The following is an 18,963-nucleotide window of genomic DNA, read 5'->3' on the forward strand; positions in this document are numbered from 1 at the left end:
CTTACCTGACTAATCTCCCAGGCAGTATAAGGGCCTTCCCATTCACGTGTATAGCATGCAACTACAGACGCTCATTAATAGAAAACATTTCTCTTTGCCTGTTGGTAGAGAAAGAACTGGATATCCACACTGAGTGTGCCAGAATTTGAGTCAAAATGAGTCCGTCATCTCAAGTCTGCAAACATCAGTTATCCCAAAGCTGAGCTACTCCTTCAGCAGCAGAGTATAAAATTCCTTGACCCTAATTGTCAGACAGACAAGAAGGTCTTATTGATACAAGGTTGGAGCTGCAAGGGAACCTAAGTCCTGTTTTAATAAAGTTTCAGAATTGTCTTTAAGCAGACAATTTTGCATCTCGTCAAGCCTCTGAAGGGGACAACACCAGAGAACCTGACATCCAGAACATCACACCCCTGCTCTTATACACTGCTTTAGTTAATATGTTAAACTTCAGCCTTTTACAAGGAAAACTACTCCTATCTTTACATTTGCCAAAATTAATGATTTGGTATATTGAAGACTGCAAATTAGCTTGAGGGAAGGAAACTTTTGAAAGCTTTTGTTGCCACTTTAAATCAGCAAACTGAGTAGGCAAAAAATGGAGGGAAAGATTCAACAACTCAAACCACATGCCTGGTTCGGGACTTTTTTGTTCTGCATTAAATAAGCTTAATTAGGCCAGTATCATTACTGAAGTCTGACTGCTTCTTTTCTAGTCAGTGTAAAGAACCATTTTGCTTTTTGTATACTTTTTGAGACACTAAAATGTTTTAGCTAAAGCAGCAACCCCAAATATTAATGGAATAAATTGACACAAGCCTTTGAAACGATTTATCCTTATCTCATACCCAAGTACCTCTTAACAGAAGTCAGAGGCATAGAGTTTTGTAAAAAAACACCTGAAAAAATGTTATGTGCACACCAGGCATTCAGTGAGATTTCAGAGAATCACACCTGCACGTGTGAGGTAATTTGTGCTGTTTCTCTCTGTACCCCGATCTATTCAGTGGTGGTTCATTCTGCCTCCCTCCAACAATCTTAGAGCTGCAGTGGAGGGGAGAGTGCCTTGTTTACATGGGCTAAGAGCTGCCAAAACATCGCTCCCCAAAAGAGCAGCACTCAGACAACACTTGGATGCAGTCAAGAGGGGCAGTCAGCTTTACCTCCAGATATTTACTGCCAACAGCTTGGGCTTACAGAAGAGAAATCAAACTACCAAAAGCCCCCTAAATAAACAACCAACCACTGTATTGATATTAGATCAACTTAGAAGTACACAGCTAGGTTGTTCAAAAAAGGATTTGTTTTACAGTCCCGTATCAGTCGCACATTTTTCTACATTATCTCTCAACATGCCAGAACAGGTAGTTTCCTAACCTGTTTCTAAAAACAAGTATGGTTTTGTGAAGATTAGGACTGAGGAAAAAATTCCCTTTCAAGCTCCTGCTCCACATTCATACACCCCTATAATGTTTAGTTAACAAGAATTAAACAGGTATCAGAAGTTTAAATAGCTTTGCTATAGCTATGAGAGGAAACTAATTTCACATTTACATGTGGAAAATGCATCCTTGCAGAACAATGGTTTCAGTACAGTGCAAATTTTCTTACCTGCAAACCCCACAGAATACGCCATGTTCAGCTCATGTAGAATTTCCAGAGGGAAAGAGTATTTGTTGGATGTTAGTACAGCAAGTAACCTCACTGCCCCAGCTAATCTATGGACATCCTCTCCTTTCTAATCCGCAGAAACCTAACCTTAGAACTACTCATTACCAGGGAGAAGAGAACAAATCCCCTTAACCCTTTTCTTGCATAAAAAACTACTGTACATCGTCTCTCACCTAAATAGCTTCTTATTCTCATCAACTTTCCCAGTCAATAGGGTGCTCATCACTTGGGGTCTGTCTGCAGCTACTATGCCTGTGATTGCAGTGAGAATCTGCAACACCAGGGTTGATCTTCTATGGCTGGTTACAGGATTTCTGCTGCAGCACAGGAAATACCTGGCTTTCCATTAAAGAGGAAAAAAAAAAGAGAAAAAAGTAATTACCCTGAAGCAATCCAGCTGGAAAGGTCCTGCAGGTTAACTAATTTCTTTGTTAGTTACAGCAATACACAAATCAAAGCTGCTCTGTACTGATTTCCTAACGCATCCCAGCCCAGATCGGCTGTAAAGTGGAATCTGTGTCAGAAGCACATTTAATCCAGGGATTCTCTTCAGCTAATAACTGAGCTATATATCAGAAGGACCAAAAATAATCCAGCCCAGACTGTCTGCTTCTCTAATTCAGCCAAGCTCAATTCATACGTGATACCACTACTTTTTCTAAGAGATTGAGCATATACATACATACCCCTCTCTGTGTTTATATATGTAAAGGCAGATGTAGCCGTTGGGTTTTGTAGTTCTCAGCTTTGCACCATTCACAGCCAATGAAGTTACACCATTTAAGTTGCTACATATTCATAGCTACACCTTGTTCTTGAAAAGCAGAAATAATATGGAAGAATTTCTCATTTCTAGTTACATTTTTTGTTTAAGGCACAAAATCAATCTGGGACTTCATATGAAACAAAATGTAATATTAAAATCCTTTCTTCTGAAATATCCAAATAAAAAAAAAAAGCTAATTCAAAGCAGTTACAGGGGAAAAAACCAATTCCAAATCTGTTTTTCATGGTTATGACTCCCACAAAAGGCAAAATAAATCCTGAACTCAGATCTTCTACAGATGAAAATTGCCATTGCTTTACTCAGCTGTTCAGCATAGCCCCATTTTAAAGGGCAGGTCTGCTCCTACAGGCTTCAGTTAATATTTTTTTACATGGAGTTACAAGAGATGATTGCATGGAAAGGCTAAATCTAGTGCAAGATGAAGTGTTTGAATTCTGCCTTATCCTTCATTATGCTCTTCACCTCTAGTTGTGTCTTCCCCCCTTCTCAAGTTAGCTTTTTATAGCATCCCTTTTATTCATATTATTGCTTATCTCTCCTTGAATTATTCAGTATAATTTAAAAAATAAGATTAAGCCAACACTAAGTTGTTTGTAAACATGAAATCCACTCTGTATTTTCTCATCACTATAGTCTGTTGCAACCTAACAGTAGTTTTAAATATCATCATTCCAGAATTACCCTTTCCCCTTCTCTGATAAAACTAGAAATAATTTTGAAAAGACCAACTACTTTTACTTTATTATGAAAACTGCTACATTGCAGCTGTTGTTCAACACAACAGTATTTTGGCATACGGGTTCTTTCCATTTGGATGCCAATATACAAGCCATGACCACTACTTCAAAATATGATAAGCATTATCTATGGAGTCTAACATAACTTAAGCTATTATAACATTCTGTAATCTACATTTCCCCTCCGTTTTTTATTTTTTTGAGTCAGTCCTGGCACCTCCAATACTCTAGCTATCCACCAGTGTTATTGGTATGAGTGAAGTTAGCCATAAACCACAGAACACACACACACACACTCACAGATTCCCCAGGGAAACGACTTCTTCTCTGCAGCCTCCGAGGTGAAGTGCTCCAGCAGGTGTGATCAGGATCGTGCTAAGGGACTGCAGGGACCTTTCCCAAAGGGGAACACCTTGTAATTAGTGCCAGGAGAGACAGCCTAGTGTGTCCTGCTCCGAGTGGGAAGCATGGAAGCACTGAAGCTCTGCCTCAGAGGCAGCTCTGGCTCGGCACAGGCAGAACCAGGAGTGACAGCAGAGTTCCAAACCCACTGGAGCAGCCACCCCAATGCAGCCTGCAGGGTGAACTGCCCAGGAGCTTCCCTGCAGTGGAAGAGCTTGGCATTGGTGCCAGGAGTTCGCTTCTGAGGCAACAGCTCTGCATGCTAAGCCCTGCTTCCCAGGAAGGGACCGGACATCACCTGCTGCTGAGGAGGGGAGTGAGAGAGGAGCCTGGTGGGCACCTGGTGTTAACCAAGGCTAACCCAGCAAATCTGTGTAAGAGCACCCTTCACCCTTCTCACCTCTCCCTCAGCCCACAAGGGCTGACAGGGACAGCGTCTGTCCTCAGGGTAAGCAAACTGAACACTGCACAGCATTTCATTCAGTGCCAAAATCTGAAGTGGTCAGTGCCTTTTATTTATTTCATAAACAGAAAGAATGGTAAATGCCTGTATATTTACAATTCTAGTAAATAGGGAAGTCCATAACAGTGTGATTATTTCCACAACAGCACATGAATACTGCATTCAGCAATGCTGTTCAACACAGATACCTCAAAACCGTTATCGCCAAACAGACTATAGGTACCCATTATAAATACTAACATATTTCTATTTTCTTAAATAAACAAACATACAACTTAATTCAGGAAGACCAAATGGTTCTGTGGTGCAATTCATTCCCTTTAAACATTTCTGCTGACAAACCAGGAATAATAAAAACAAACCCACTGCTTTGGAAGCCATGCGGTCCAGACTCTCACATGTGTTCTATGTAGATGCCATGCCTTTGTGCAGCACGGTTAATGTAAAAGGAGTAAATTATCTTTCTGTTAGAATAGGAAAGTATTTCTTCTTGGTAGGTACTTGACAAACCAAGTCTTTAACTTCATCACCACTTCACAGAAAGCTTCTGGCTGCAGTCTTGATTCAGTTGAATCTTAGAACTGAGAGTTCAGAAGAAATAACTGAATATTTTCATCTGTAGCAGCAAAACTATAACCAAGTAATTTCTAAGGGCCATTTCAGGAAAGAAGTGGTTATTAGTGAAGTTCCACTGAGCAGATTATCCCACAGAGGCAGGTTGTGAATGATGGTCTAGGTAAGCTTTTCGTGTTGAATCTGGTAGTAACATGCCTGAATTAAAACAAAGTTCAGATTAGCACAATTGCCAGTTCACAGCAGAGCATCACACACAAAAAGGTTGATTTTTTTTCTATGCAAGAAAACGGAGGACAAGGCTCTCTACAAGCAGTGATGCTACAGTGGCACTCAACACATGAGAACCTTCTGATACGTGAGCTAGCAAAATGAGCAACAAGAGACTAAGTTACAAATTACATCCAACACCTAATCAAGCAAGATAGCATGATTTGGGACTTAATACTTTCACAGCTCCCACTATGCCAAGATGAAAGCATATTTTTGGTTACAAGTCTCTCTTTGCCCTTTGACAGAAGGACTCAAAAATAGAAAATATTTTTTACAGGACAAGGATGCAGGGATGAAGCATTTCAAAAGCACTCAGAGTGAAAAGCAAAGGTTTCCATCACCCTGACTGCCTGTTGAGAGTTATTCACTTCTTGATGCTGGCTCAAATATGCACTGGGTCAGGTCAGCCAGGATCAGAAACTTAATATAATGTCTCAGACAACATTTGCACTCATGGCGAAGTAGATTGTACTTCGGCTTCCACCATGCAGGTTCCTTAGTAAATTTGAACCAATGCAAACCTTCCTTTTTGGTCACATTATGAAACTAATAGGTCTTTAAAAAAATCCTCTGGAACTCAACTTTTTTGAGTTTGCACAGACAGAAAATACAATCATGATAACCTAACACTTCAGTTTAAGATTTTTCCTTAAACTTGAGATTAACAGCCTCCCTCCAAAACAACACCACTAAAAGGCTCCACACTGCTGACTTGTCCCAAGATCCACATGATAAACAGTTTTGAGGTACCAAAATAATGTATTTCTATTATGAATGTCTTAGTGTATAAGAGGATATTCTTCCAAACACACTCTCTTCCTTTTCCCATACTTAAAAAGATAAGAATACTTAATAAAATGTGGAGAGTGACAGAGTGGATTTTTTCCCCCTAAAACTGCATTCCTGGAAAGTCTTGATGTAATGTTAGACTTAAACTTTAATGGAATGGCTAATCTCCAAAGAAACACTTCATTTCAATTTTTATAGGGAGAGTAAGGCTTGGTAAGTTACAGGGGAATGACAAGTGAGCATTTAGAACACTCCAGCAGTAACCAATATGACTTTTGAGTAATCCACATTTGCACATTACACCATTTTTCTTAGAGGTACCTGCAATTAGGAGGTTAGCCAAAACTTTACATTAAATTTCCTTGCCTATCCTAGTAAAAAATTTCAATTAAAATCGAAGAAGTTATAGCCTAATGTTCATATAATTGTCCTAAGCTGATCTTCATTGCTAAAAGCTGATTATTTCCAAAGAAAGCCTTTAATAACTCTGAATAATTTTCATACCTTCAAGGTAGTGAACATGATGCCTTGCTCCCCATGCTGGAGATAGGGATCCATCAGGTCTTCGATTAAGTGCACCTCAGACCCCAAATTCCTTATCCTGCCACATGTGAGAGTGGGAAAGTGAACATGGGAACACAAGTTGCCGGTATAATGCTTCTTAATTCTGAATTCAGGGCCTTTTCACAATAAAGACTGCTCAAGACTTTTTCAGACCAAAGCAAACAGTGAAATCAGAGAATTTATAGTTACAAAAAGCCAGTAACTAATCCTATAACAAGCAGCAGGAGTGTTTAACACAGAAGTCCTTGTACTGCCTATGCTCACCACTTATGACTGATGCCACCCTTGGTGCCTACCTGGCTCGTAGCACCACATAGAGGAAAACAGGAAATAAGTCATCCATGGACCACAGAAAATCTTCCTGAAGGGTCTCAAGTACACTCTGGGAGATCTCTTCAAAAGTCTGCTGGATCACCTTCAGTTTGTCAGCTGGGGTAAATGTGGTACTGTTTGGAGAGCAAAAGCAAATCAGGATAACAGTAAGAAGTGAGAGATCTGCATCTAAATTAGGAAGGGTTTGCTGGCCAGCGTGGCCCTCCCTGTGCCCATGGAGGTCAGTCAGACATTGACACTGCAGCAGCCAGGGCTGCCGAGGCTGCACAGGACCCATGTTACAAGCACCACACCAAGGCAAACTACTGCAAGGGAGACTCTCTTCACATTTTTATGGTGTTTTAATATAGTAGTAAAAGGGGAAAAATTCCTTTCTAAAATATTCCTAATTTTCTGTGTCTGCAGAGCAGACACAGAAAAGCCTTCCATGCTCAGGTCACTTGACTATAGCTTTTTGGAAATTCACATGTGTATTTGATAGACATCCTTATGCCTTTGATTCTAAATGGTGCCCTACACACCACTTTCAGTCATGTTCATGAGGCAACACTTCATTCCCCAGCAGGAGAAATTGCATCTTTACTCAGAACTGGAAAATGTCTTAGTGACTTCTCTTACAAAGGTGAACAAAAAAGGGTGACATGTAAAGGATCCCAGTCAATAAACCAGATGCTACTGTAGCAGGAACAGTGAAACACTGAGAGACAAATTACAAAGAATTACCTGATTTGCTGTAAACATTCAACAGCAGAGGCAAAGCAGGCATCTTTTGTGTTTGATGATACCTGTGTAATCATGGTAAGACTTATCAGACAGGTTCAGCACTCCCACTGTTCAGTGTTGAGCCTCTTTCAACAAGATAATGATTAAGAATGTAAACTATACATTTTTTCTAATTAGAAAGTATATAATGATATAACTGTCTTAATTAAGCAGCTTGAAAATCTCCTAGCTAGACTTTCATTCTCACTTTCATAACTGGAGACCAAGCAAAGGTCTCTTGAATTCATTACCAAGTCAGTGAGTGAGTGACAAAGCTGGCCTGATGGCCACTGTAAGAAATCAGAATGGCTGGGGCTGGAAGGGACCTCTGGAGATCATCCAGTCCAGTGTCCCTGCTAAGTCATTACTATAGTATTTAAATAGTAGGCAAACTTAAGGGAAATATAATAACATGGCATATCTTAAGCAAAGAGCCTGGCCAAAAATTCTTTGATCACTTTGATGATTTCAGTTTCTTGAAAGAAGCACCGGGCAAAACATGTAAACAAGACCCAATGAACATACCTTTCTACTCTCTCCAAGGATGGACACAGTTCCTGGCCAAAACTTCCTGCAAAAAACCGAACAGAGTCCACTGAGAAAACGTAGTCTTAACGTATTTTTCGCATTAGAGGAATGAAGTCATCATGTTCTGAGACACAACAGCCCTTCCTCCAGGATCAACTACACCTCCCACAGGTACCCAGGAAGCTGTAATTTGAAATGTCTCTGATTTGGGAGCAACGTCAATCTTTACCTCCTTCTCATCCCTTCCACCTCCCTGTTTTGGAAGAGGGAAGGTCTGATTCACTGTCAACCCTTCTAATTAGCTTGAAGATGTGTCTAGATGCATTTAAATCAGAGAAAATACTTTAGAAAGCTGGGGCTTTGTTTTAGTTGCTTTACCTAATAACGTGCCATAACCTGTTCCAGTTTCTGTTTTGCTGTACTCACGCTTGCACCCCCAGGAAGCTGAGAAGGGCCAGATCAGTTTGTTTGTTTAGGCGCAAAACGCATTCCCAGTAAATGTCCTCCTCACGCTCGTTGTCCAAGGCATACAGCATAAACAGAGGGGGATAGAGGCGTGGCAGTAAAACAGGGAGCAGCAAGCCAAAACTGGTTACCACATAGCTGCAACAAAAAAGCCACAAGGGGTGGTTTGCAAAGGAAGACATAAAAAACCTAATTATCTATAAAAATTGAATGAAAATCATTGGAACAAATCTTTCATGTAGCACAAGCCTATTCTATGAGGGATAAGAGTAAAAAAATAAGTACAAATCCATCAAATAGCAACTCTGATAAGATTGTAAATTATCTCCAGTGCTCTTATCCAAAATGCTTTTCTGAAGCCCAGGCCCAAGCCTTAACTTGCTTACCCATAACAGATAAAAGCAAATTTTGTTTTAGGTAAAGAACCACTGCACGGACAAACACGAAATGCTTATTACAATCATAACATGGAAGTTTGCTTATCAGAATGTCATCAGAACCCAAGGGGAAGAAAAACCACTGCTTAGATCCATCAGTTGAATTATTGTTTATCTTTCTTCCCCCAAAGATGAAAAAAAAGGCAACAAATAAAATAAAGGCTTTGTTAGTTTTTATTTGTTTTTGCTTTATGTACCCTGGCTCAGGAGATTCTGATCTGGAATCAGATTTCCCACTGCAAAACGATCGCCTTCCTTTTGGCTCCGTTGTCAGAAATGGAATTGTGCTGCCCTCTTCCGGGAGATCAGGAAACAAGAACCTAAAAGGCAACACACGTACAAGCATTTGAGGTCACATCAACACGATTCCACAGATCTCAGCACAAAGGCAAGACTGGAGAGAAAAAAGACAGCAAAAATAATATATGGTGGGCTAAGACAGCACAGGTAACACACACAGAGTACCAGTTTCCTGGAGGAAAACGTAGGAAGGCCAACCCCTACAAGGACACCTTTCCTACATTAACATCACTTCCCTCCAGATGAGGCTTCTAATTGTTAGTAATTTGGAGTATTTCTGCTTTCAGATTGGCAGGACACAATTAAAGCTGTAATTATTCTCAAGAATCTAAGCCAGCTCTTCATAGGAAGACTGTTCATCCATTGTTAAGAACTGTAATGCCATATTGCTAAGAACTTCATGGAATACACTGGGATTCCCTATCCTCACTAGTGTTCTATACCCTTTGAACACTGTCTTTGCACATCACCAATATCCACAGACACTAAACTGTAAATCCATACTCCAGGTGAGCTGCTTACAGCCACATTTTGAAATACAATGTACGATGTAACACACTAGGTGTAAAGAGTTTAGTTTTTCCATTTTCGACAAAATATTCAAGACTCCTTAGAAAGATAGGAAAATACAAGCAACCCCCAAAATAAAGTAACAATGCCAGCACCTTTGAACTGTACAACACTAGACAGCTTCAGTACATGGGGCAGCTTTCATGAATTCAGCAGCAGTTTGACTTGGAAATGAGTCTCATTACCTGACCAACTGGAAGATGCGTTTGAGGTAGGACTTGATCTCCCTTACAGCCTCCTGCAGCAGTCGTCGATTGGCTCCTACACCAACATAGGTCATTCTGTAGACAGCCACCAGAGTTTCCACCAGCTTGCCCAAGGGATGCAGAGGAGTATCACAAGCCTGAGACAATGAATATTAATTGGCCAGTCAGATAGGTCAATGGCAAACAAGTTTAAAAAAATGGAATCCAAGACAGATGGGTAAAAGATCCAACAACAGGCTTTCAAGAAAATATTACAAGTATCTCAAAAATGAGCTATATTTAACAAATTGCCATTTGGATTATAAAATTTCTATGTCATCTAAACACAATTTATAGGAGTCAAGACAGTACAAGAACTTGTGCTACTACTTGGACTAGTCATCTGCCCAGTACTCTTAAAATCAACATGCAAAAATTAGCAAGTATTTCAAGATGCTTTGCTGGGATCCAACATTAAAGAATGAAAACAGTAACTGAACGGAAAGTGACTTTAAGAGATCATTCATTAGGTATTCAATTATTTTAGTCTTAGTTGTGGACTTCAATACATTAAGTGATGAGCAAACATGAACTATGGATTACAAGAGTGCAAATATGGAATTAGGAAAGCTATTACAAAGTGAGCTTGTCATGCCTTATTATGTGAGCATTTCAGTCACAATACCTTTATCAAATATTTTTTTATATTTTCATATTTTTCCAGGGTGAAGGCACCAATGTGTTGTGGAATGAACTCCAAACTTTCCAGTGTCTGAGTATGTGAGCGGCTCAGTAATTCTGGGCTGCAGTTTAAAAAGACAGACATTGTACAGGTTGAGACACACAATGGGGAAAAACCCCTGACATTAACAACTCAACTAGTAATAAACATCAGTATGTCCCTGAAAGGGTTTGTAGTGCAGAGCAGTAAGGTTATGATTTCACTTGGGATTTGCTGCTGTTTTAACTAAAACTTTACAGCCAGTTTCAAGTTTAGAGCTGAGTGCAATTGCAGTTTCCCTGTCCATCCTCTTTTGCTTGGTGACACATTCTCTAGGAGCCAACCTGTCTTTGTGCTGCCGTCGGTTGGTGGTCAGAGCCACCGCAATGTTGTCCCAAGCCTTCCATCTGTCCCCCTGGCCAGGGCTCTCACAGCCAAGCTGGTTCCAGCACTCTTCAAATACTGCCTTCCATTTCTCATCAGGGGACACTGCCAGGATCCCAAGTTTCCGCCTAATAAAATGACCAGTGGGTCTGTTAAAATCAAATAGCAATGAAACAACACATTGAGCTTGAAAACCACCCATGGCTAATGGCAATCTCATCTCTCACACCGTTTTACCAAAAGCTGAGAAACTTAACAGACTCTACTGTGAACCAAGTTTTATCACTAAGAATAAAGTTAGAGCCTACTACTAATACCTACATTAGAGGACAGCTATGAGCCTTGTTAGTTTTACTCTTTCTTGCAGCCTTCCAGGAAATGGTACAACAAAGGGCTGGTGCTTATCTTTATCACTGGTATTCATTCAGAAGTCTCAGGACACATTTGTACAGCAAGGACACAGCACAAGTAAGTCCCAAGTATCTCTCTGTCCTGGAGTGTACAAGTAGCACAGCTACCCACATAAATACCAAGGATGGCTACACAGCTTCTGACCCTAAAGTAGTAGCTACACATAATGCTGCAGGGCATGTTAGGGATGTGCTGATAGAGAGCAAAACCAGCTCAGGCATCCTTTCACTGCCAGACCATGCTCAGGGATCATCTATAGCCAGAAGAAAGCAAGAGCTCTTCTTTGCATGTATATAAAGATATCTCAGACATATAATGAAATTTACGGCTTTGAAAAGCTTTCTCGAAACAAGTGCTGTCAGGGTTAACAGGTCCATCTTGATTTAAATCAAGTGTCAGAAATTGTCAGATCTCTCATTAATATTTCTTCCAGTGTATTTGAGATGAGAACTAGCAACACAGGTAATTTCCCCATGCTGCCAGTTTCACAAAGCAGAAAACGTAGGCTCTAAGCCTTTTCAGAAATTATACCAGAAGATTTTCAACTTGAAGACAGTCAGAAGAGGATAGATGAAACCCTTATTTCACAAGCAATCCTCAAAAATATGTATATACATTTATTCATAGACTCCCTACTGGGGTAAAAAGCAGACAGCTGCAAAAGCTGCAAGTGTTCAGTTCAGCAGGGAGGCCTGCTTAACTTGCATGCTGTTATAGGTGTCAGCACTGTCAGAAGAAATTACCAGTGAAAGCTTCAGGAAGCCAACTGACAAGTAATCTATGTAAAAATATTAGAGCTGTGTTTCCCATTTTAATCTGAAATTTCAGAGCATGTTTCCAAGACACTGAATCCCATACAGCAATTGCTAAACCATTACATGGTGCTACCACATAGCAACATCTCACCATCAACTCTTTACTTTGCTTTCTTTTACTCAAAAATATATCAATTAGAACTTCAACATGTTTTGGTTTTTTCCCCCAGAAATAATTAAGCAAATTGCCCTAAGGCATCTGCTATACAGAGGGGTTTATGGATACTTTTCAAAGTGATCTTTGCCAAGGTATTAAAATGCTCTTCAGCAAATCTGCAACCTTCTATTTTCTTACACACTGTTTGGAAGAGGTGGAGGATCTAGTCAATTCTGTCCAAATATATCCCCACTGGCATTATAAAATGACACACTTAATTCATTAATTTGCTAACTAAGTAACTGGCAGAAGGCAGGGAGGTCTGTGATTAACTTAACCATTCTAATGGAACTTAAGTGTTTCTCAGGAGCTCAGAAGTCAGCAGCAGCTGTGAACTCAGGTTCTATCAGTCAGCTCCAACATAAACAAAAAAACATTTAGACTGCTACAGCACAGTAGCAGCACATCAGCTGTCCTGTAATTTCATGCCACCATTTGCATATTCAAGTAGTAATTAAAACAAGAATAACTATAATGGTATGTTTATCTTACTTTATTTCTTGAGCAGCAAGAAAGAGGAAAAATGTTTTCATAATGTTTTCACTGTTTCTTTGGAAGAAGTATTTTTGACCGGTCTTTGAAAAAAGACAATTGTTCTGTTCCTAAGTAATACTGAACCATATTTATTATTTAAAATAATAATTATTTATTATTCAACACTCACAGTGCTTTAGGCTTGTCCTTCTCATTCTCATACAAACTAGGTTTGAAGTAGGTTCCTGTGATTTTTATTCCAGATCCCCACTCTCCACTGAAGAGACCTTCAATATAATCTCCATTTGGCAAGGTCAGTGTTCCCTTGAGAAAAGATAATAAAAAAATTTAACTAAAATCCATTTGGGAACCAAATGCCAACCTTTTTATTTTCTTTCATGGTTAACAGTTTACAAGTGACAACTGTAATACTCACCTTTCCACTCAGAGTCCAGTTATCTGAAAATTCCCCCTCATAGACTGTATCATCCTCAGAAAGCAGAATTCCAGTCCCCTACAAAAAGAATCACAAAGAACACAAAGCAGTAATTATAACAGAAGGGCAGACCACAGATCTAAAGATGCACTTTAGAAAACCTGTTATTAATTCTTAGCAAATGGTAATTTTTAAGCTCTTTCTGAAGTAGTCCTAGGTAAGAGCAGGGACAATAAAGGCAATTCTAAAAGCATGGGCAATAGAAGATTGGAAGAACAGAAAGCTTCCACAGCCTAACACACGCTCATGTGCCTCAGAAAGCTGCCACACTTAGAGGAGAAGTCCCCAAGCCCAGGGTCTGGTATCCAACTCACCATCATTTTGTTGCTGCTGAAGGCTCCTTCGTAATACAGTCCAAACTGAGTAACCACAACACCATTGCCTTGGCAAACATCATCTTGCCACATTCCCATATATTTTTCTCCTCTGAAGAAAAATGAAGTGGGAAAAACAGAGCTTAAATAGTACATCTCTAGTCTTTCTTTGGCTTTACAGCCACAATGACCATTACAGAAATCATCAGAAGAGCATCATAGAGCACTTGCTTTGGGTCTGTCAGTTGAGGTTCACCAGACTCTTTTTGATACAAATAAATTAGAGTGAACTTTCTTTCCCAATTCACATTTCAAATTGGCCATATCCAAGCAAGCTGATAAGCTGAAACAGTGCTGCAGCCCTGTTAAGCCCACTGCACACCCCAAGGAACTTGAGCAGCTTGTTTTGCCAAAGTTTTTATTTCTTTTACCTCAAGTCTGATGGCTCAAACTGAAGAGAATAAAAAAATCAAAAGAAACCAAGCTATTCTTCTTGGGGAATAGGAGGGAGACCTAGAAAGTCATACATGATGTTTTTGAAATATTAAGAGGACAAATATTGTAAAGAAACACATCATATTGTACCAAGTTTCTATATAACAGCCTAACAAAGGTCACAACATAAAAAATTTATTATACAATTAAAGATTGCTTACAAATAAACATCATACTCTTTCAGACTATTTAAAATACTTTTTTTTCTTTATAAGTGCATAGATGTCAGGCTAGAGTTATTTAAAACTTAGTGCAAGTCTCAAATACTTCCAAACAACCTATTTTTCCAGTTGTTCTGAAAAAGAATGTGACTTTTTCCCCATGCAATTAATAAAAAATTAACTTCTCAAGGCCTTTTTTTCTGCTTTTAGAGGGAAACTAGTAATTGATTTGATACAATTCTGCTTGTTACCAAGCATTTTCCTTTAAATGTACCCAGGAAAAACTATGTTTATAGTAAAGAAAGTAAGCCAACTATTAAACTAAGCTCAGGAGTGTTTCCCAGCTGACTGGCCCCATAGGGTGGCAGGAAGCTTCTCTGATGATTCATCCTGCCAGCTACAGAGGCCTCTGCTGGGTGAAGGCCCCTTGGAGAGATTCTGCATGCTCAGCTACTGGGATGGAAACTCAAAGTCCCACTTGTTCAAATAACTGTTTTGCAAAAATGACAGCAGGCAATAGTATCTGCAGATATTCCTTTTTTGTCTGGGCTGCAGAACAAGTGCAGAAAACAAATCCTGAGGACACAAAGATACACAGATTACCTCCCTGAGACCAGAAGCAAAACTACATCAGGGCAGCTCACTCATGTTTGAGTAGTTCTGGAGTGAAAAGCAAATGCCACACTCCTCCTTCACCATGAACTAACGTTGCATTTACAAATTCTGGAGGTGAGAGGATTTGCAAGAAAAGCTGGTATCTATTTGTCCTAAGAAAATAAATGACTAAAGAAAGTACGCAGACACGTCTTGGCACCACAGAATAAGAACAACCACCAGCCCTGAGCAAGACTAAGTGCAAAACCAACATGAGGAAATACCTAGAGATGTTACAACAGCTCTGTTCCAGAAAAACATCTCCCCTTTACACTCCAGATTTTTGCCTGCTTGGGTTTTCAAGTGGGCATTCAGTTAACCAACAACAGTTCCCTGGGCATCCACCAAAAGCTCTTTCCAGAAAAACAACCATTAAATTGGTGACAGAAAGACAGATTATATTGATGTGTGCTCAGGGTTGATTTACTGCACATATTTAGTGCGAGTCTGTCTCTGAGACCATCATTTCAGTAATCTGCCCTGAGAGGAAGCATCTTCCCTCCACTGCATTGGCAGAATAAGCCAATGGAAAACCTGAGCATGAGTTGAAGTTCATGAGCACCATTATCTGCCACTGAACAACCCAGTCTCATAGGCCTGAGATGAAAGAATACTCCTCACATGAATTCTTAACACTTTCAGCACATGCACAACACAACGCCTCAGTAAGACACCATACTCAGAGCTAGTTTTCAGGCAGGAGTACGAGAGAAAACAAGACAGAAAAAAACAGTGCAATCCCTCCACCACTCACTCCAGAAGCAGCACCAAAAAGCAGTTCCTAGACTCATTTCTTTATACCATCAGCCCAGAAAGCCCAGCAATTAAGAAGAAAGAAAAAGACATGCAGTATTCCTGGTACTCACAAATCAAATCCTTTCCTACTCTTTTTGCAATTGCATACCCGAGTTTTAAGGATTTCCAGAAGCATTACCTTGTGATATCATCAAAAACTCCATAACCACTCTTCTTGTCCATTATCCACTGTCCAATGAACATACTGGGAGAAGAAGAGGTCAGCTTCCCACTGCGCAGCAGCCCGTGCCCGTGCCGCATGTTATCCTGGAAACACCCTTCATACACCTCACCCGTGGCATAGCTGCAACAGCAACAACACAGCAACAGCTAAGAGTCCTTCAGCTACTGCTCTGCTGGGGGGCTGGTTTGGGAGTTCTTGGGTGCTTCCCCCAAACAGATAAACCCTCTCTTTTTCCTTCTAGGAATTGCATTACATCCACACCAAACAGCAACTACAGTTCAAGTATGTTTGGGATAAAAGTGATCCTTGAATACAAGTCTTTGGATGCTTTATTGTTTTAAAGCCACTCTCTGCCCAACAAGCAAGGCCACTGGAGGTGATACTTATCTCTCAGAGTAAAGAATCCTCTCTTATTGCCAGGTGGCAGCAACATTAGAGCAGACATTAATAACTGACCACTGTACAGGTTGCATTTGTGAGCAAAGCAGAACATAAGCTACACTAACTACAACCACAAGTCTGCAATGTCAGAAAGCTACACACAGAGCCTTGGTCAGGGCATCAGCCCTGCTCTCCTGCAGCCATGCAGTGCCAGCAACACACGTGCCACAAGTTACCTGTACACTCCATGCCCACACATTTTGCCTTCTTTCCAGTATCCCACATAATGGTCCTCTTTATTCAGTGCTTTGTTAGGCACTCTGTACTCCCCATACCTGCCAGGGCAGAGATGGAACACAAGCAGCTGTAACACCAGCACATTTCATTAACAGAGCAGATACACATCACAGAGCCATTCTAAAATCAGAACGCTCTCTCTCATTTTTGTGCATCTTTAACTACAGCAGTCATAGATGATAGTTTTTACAAGAGAAGGTAAGAATTCAGCATCACTAGATGGTCAATTTAGTCCATACTGCTCTCTCCTGTTTGATTGTGACATGTTATAAATACTGCTCTCACAGCCACAACGCAGTGTTTTTCTCAGGCCATGAGTCTTTTCAAATCATAAGACTGCTTCTACCTTTATTATTTTCTTCAGCTCTTGATAATTCGAGTACACTCTATTCCAGGGAAAGATAAGGGCATGTATTACTATAGAAAAGATTTTTTCAAAATATGCTAGCTTCCAATAATGCTCAGTGACAAGGAATTATTCACAGTTTCAGTATGCCTGAAAAGAATGAGATACACAACTGTATTTATTGATTTTCATCTCCTGAGGAGATCAAAATCCAGTTCTGAAGGTTCTCCTCAGAACATGTCCTCCCAATATGACACTGCTGTTAACTGCTGGGACTATAACATGCATGCTGAAATACAAGTATATACATTTGATAATTTCAGCAATTACAGCTAAATACTAATCCATTTCTTTCTGGCTGGGACTTGTTTGCAGTATTTCCATCTCCAACAACCCTAAAATCTCCAGGATTAGTTACTTAGTTACAAATGACCAAAGCTCTAATCTTGTTTTATAGTTTGACATTACACCAATAGGCCAGAGGAATTCTAAAAAGCAGTCTGCAGTCAGACCCCATTTCAATTTCCCCTCCAACCCAGTATTTTGAAAATACATCTCAAAGCCAGTAAGACTTCTCACATATTTTTATCCTGCCCAATACAGCCATGTCTGCTCACAAGATGCATATAAAAATGCCTTTGAAAATAAGTTAATCTCTCAGCCTCAACGGTGTTCTAAGCAGATTCTTAGCAATGAAGTCCACAGATTAATTCAAAGCTGTGTAATATATTGAGTTATTTTCAAGTGGTTTTATTTGTTTCACCAGATAACATGATAACGTTCAGACCTTCCATTCAGCCTATTTTTAGTCTCCTCTGTACTAGTTATCTTCATCATCAAGATCACATATTCTCATTAGTTTTCACCCAAACCCTGAAGTCTCAATTCAAGATTTTGTCTCTTTGCAAAATTACTAAACCTTTGCTCTACCAGAAATATAGCTAAGAAAACACTAGAGAAGATGCATCACTATGTTGTAAGACAGGCCAGTAAGATTCACTGCAAAACCTTTAATTAAAAAGGTTTTGTTGTTTGCTCCTAAAACAAAAAGTATTTCTTGCTTGGCTCCACAAATACTTGGGATATCTTACCCATCCTCCAGCCCAGTCCGGAAAGTCCCAGAGTACATTCGTCCATCTGCCCATTTTAGGATCCCTCTGGAAAATACAAACCCATGCAAATATGTGAGATAATCTGTTCATTTTGCACTTTACAGATACCTTCTGTGAGTGAGCCTACTTATTGCTACAGCAACCACTTCATTTTGGTTTCAACAGCTCCATTCCAAAGCTTTTACCTTCCATGGGGTTTTCCTGAAAGCCACCTCCCATCATAAACAGCATCCTTGAATCGAGGGTCCTTGTAGAAGGTGTATTTGGCACTACGAGAAATGGGAGGTTCCTGTCTTGGCACATTCCCACCAGCTCCATACAGGATCATGTCAGAAGTCCCTCTAAGGGCCTGATCCACTGCTTGGCTTATTGCCCTCAGCCACTTGGTCTGAAACAGAAAGTGGTTCATGACAGAATTTAGCCAGCACCTGTCTTTGCACCGGCTCTCACCTTCACAGCAAGCACAATCATGCCACTGGCACTGCTCAGCACAGTGCTGTGCACTGTAACAACTGCTACACTCAGGCACCATGTACAGCCAGCCTGCACACTCAGCTGCAGAAACATTTCATTACTGGGGAATACTCAGGCAATCCTTCTCCAAGTTTGATTTCACAGCAGGGGAAAAAGCCTCATCTGTATCACTAAAGCTCTGTTAAATTGTAGAAATGCCCACCTTTTCCTGTGGAGTTGAAGAAACAAGAACAAATTGCTCTTCAGGTGTTGTAATCTTCAACCCGTTCCTACACAGGGAAAAAGTACTTTAATCTGTGAAATTCCATCCTGAAACCCCAAGGTTTCTTAGAGCATTGATATTGTGTTTTCTCTTCCCTACCCCAGCTAGCATTCCCTTTAAGTCAGCAATAAAAAGAAGCAGCAGAAAGAAGACTTGCTTCCTTCTTGACCACCTTATTCTTTCTGATGTTT

The 18,963-nt window shown here is 40.1% G+C and overlaps 1 protein-coding gene across 4 annotated transcripts in view; it reads right to left on the bottom strand.

Annotated features, from left to right (window-relative positions):
- Window positions 1-4,091: 4,091 nt before the first annotated feature.
- The window catches only part of ALS2 (alsin Rho guanine nucleotide exchange factor ALS2), a 37,117-nt gene continuing 22,245 nt past the window's right edge, over window positions 4,092-18,963 (bottom strand). For 3 of the 4 annotated variants that reach the window (XM_071434656.1, XM_071434658.1, XM_071434659.1), the window contains exons 17-34: window positions 18,713-18,779; window positions 18,222-18,424; window positions 18,016-18,081; window positions 16,518-16,616; window positions 15,856-16,020; window positions 13,612-13,723; window positions 13,238-13,315; window positions 12,992-13,125; window positions 10,905-11,093; window positions 10,525-10,642; window positions 9,840-9,997; window positions 8,982-9,104; window positions 8,309-8,485; window positions 7,880-7,925; window positions 7,316-7,377; window positions 6,556-6,705; window positions 6,200-6,296; window positions 4,092-4,831 (exon numbers count right to left, since the gene is read on the bottom strand). In XM_071434656.1, the coding sequence (XP_071290757.1) occupies window positions 4,793-4,831; window positions 6,200-6,296; window positions 6,556-6,705; window positions 7,316-7,377; window positions 7,880-7,925; window positions 8,309-8,485; window positions 8,982-9,104; window positions 9,840-9,997; window positions 10,525-10,642; window positions 10,905-11,093; window positions 12,992-13,125; window positions 13,238-13,315; window positions 13,612-13,723; window positions 15,856-16,020; window positions 16,518-16,616; window positions 18,016-18,081; window positions 18,222-18,424; window positions 18,713-18,779 (2,083 nt within the window). In that variant the 3' untranslated portion in view covers window positions 4,092-4,792. The remainder of the gene's footprint in view (window positions 4,832-6,199; window positions 6,297-6,555; window positions 6,706-7,315; window positions 7,378-7,879; window positions 7,926-8,308; window positions 8,486-8,981; window positions 9,105-9,839; window positions 9,998-10,524; window positions 10,643-10,904; window positions 11,094-12,991; window positions 13,126-13,237; window positions 13,316-13,611; window positions 13,724-15,855; window positions 16,021-16,517; window positions 16,617-18,015; window positions 18,082-18,221; window positions 18,425-18,712; window positions 18,780-18,963) is intronic. The other variant, XM_071434660.1, reaches the window with a different exon arrangement.

This window comes from Agelaius tricolor, unplaced genomic scaffold (assembly GCF_023055355.1).
Source record: "Agelaius tricolor isolate 1412-34295 unplaced genomic scaffold, bAgeTri1.0.p SCAF_10, whole genome shotgun sequence".
Classification (NCBI taxonomy): Eukaryota; Metazoa; Chordata; class Aves; order Passeriformes; family Icteridae; genus Agelaius; species Agelaius tricolor.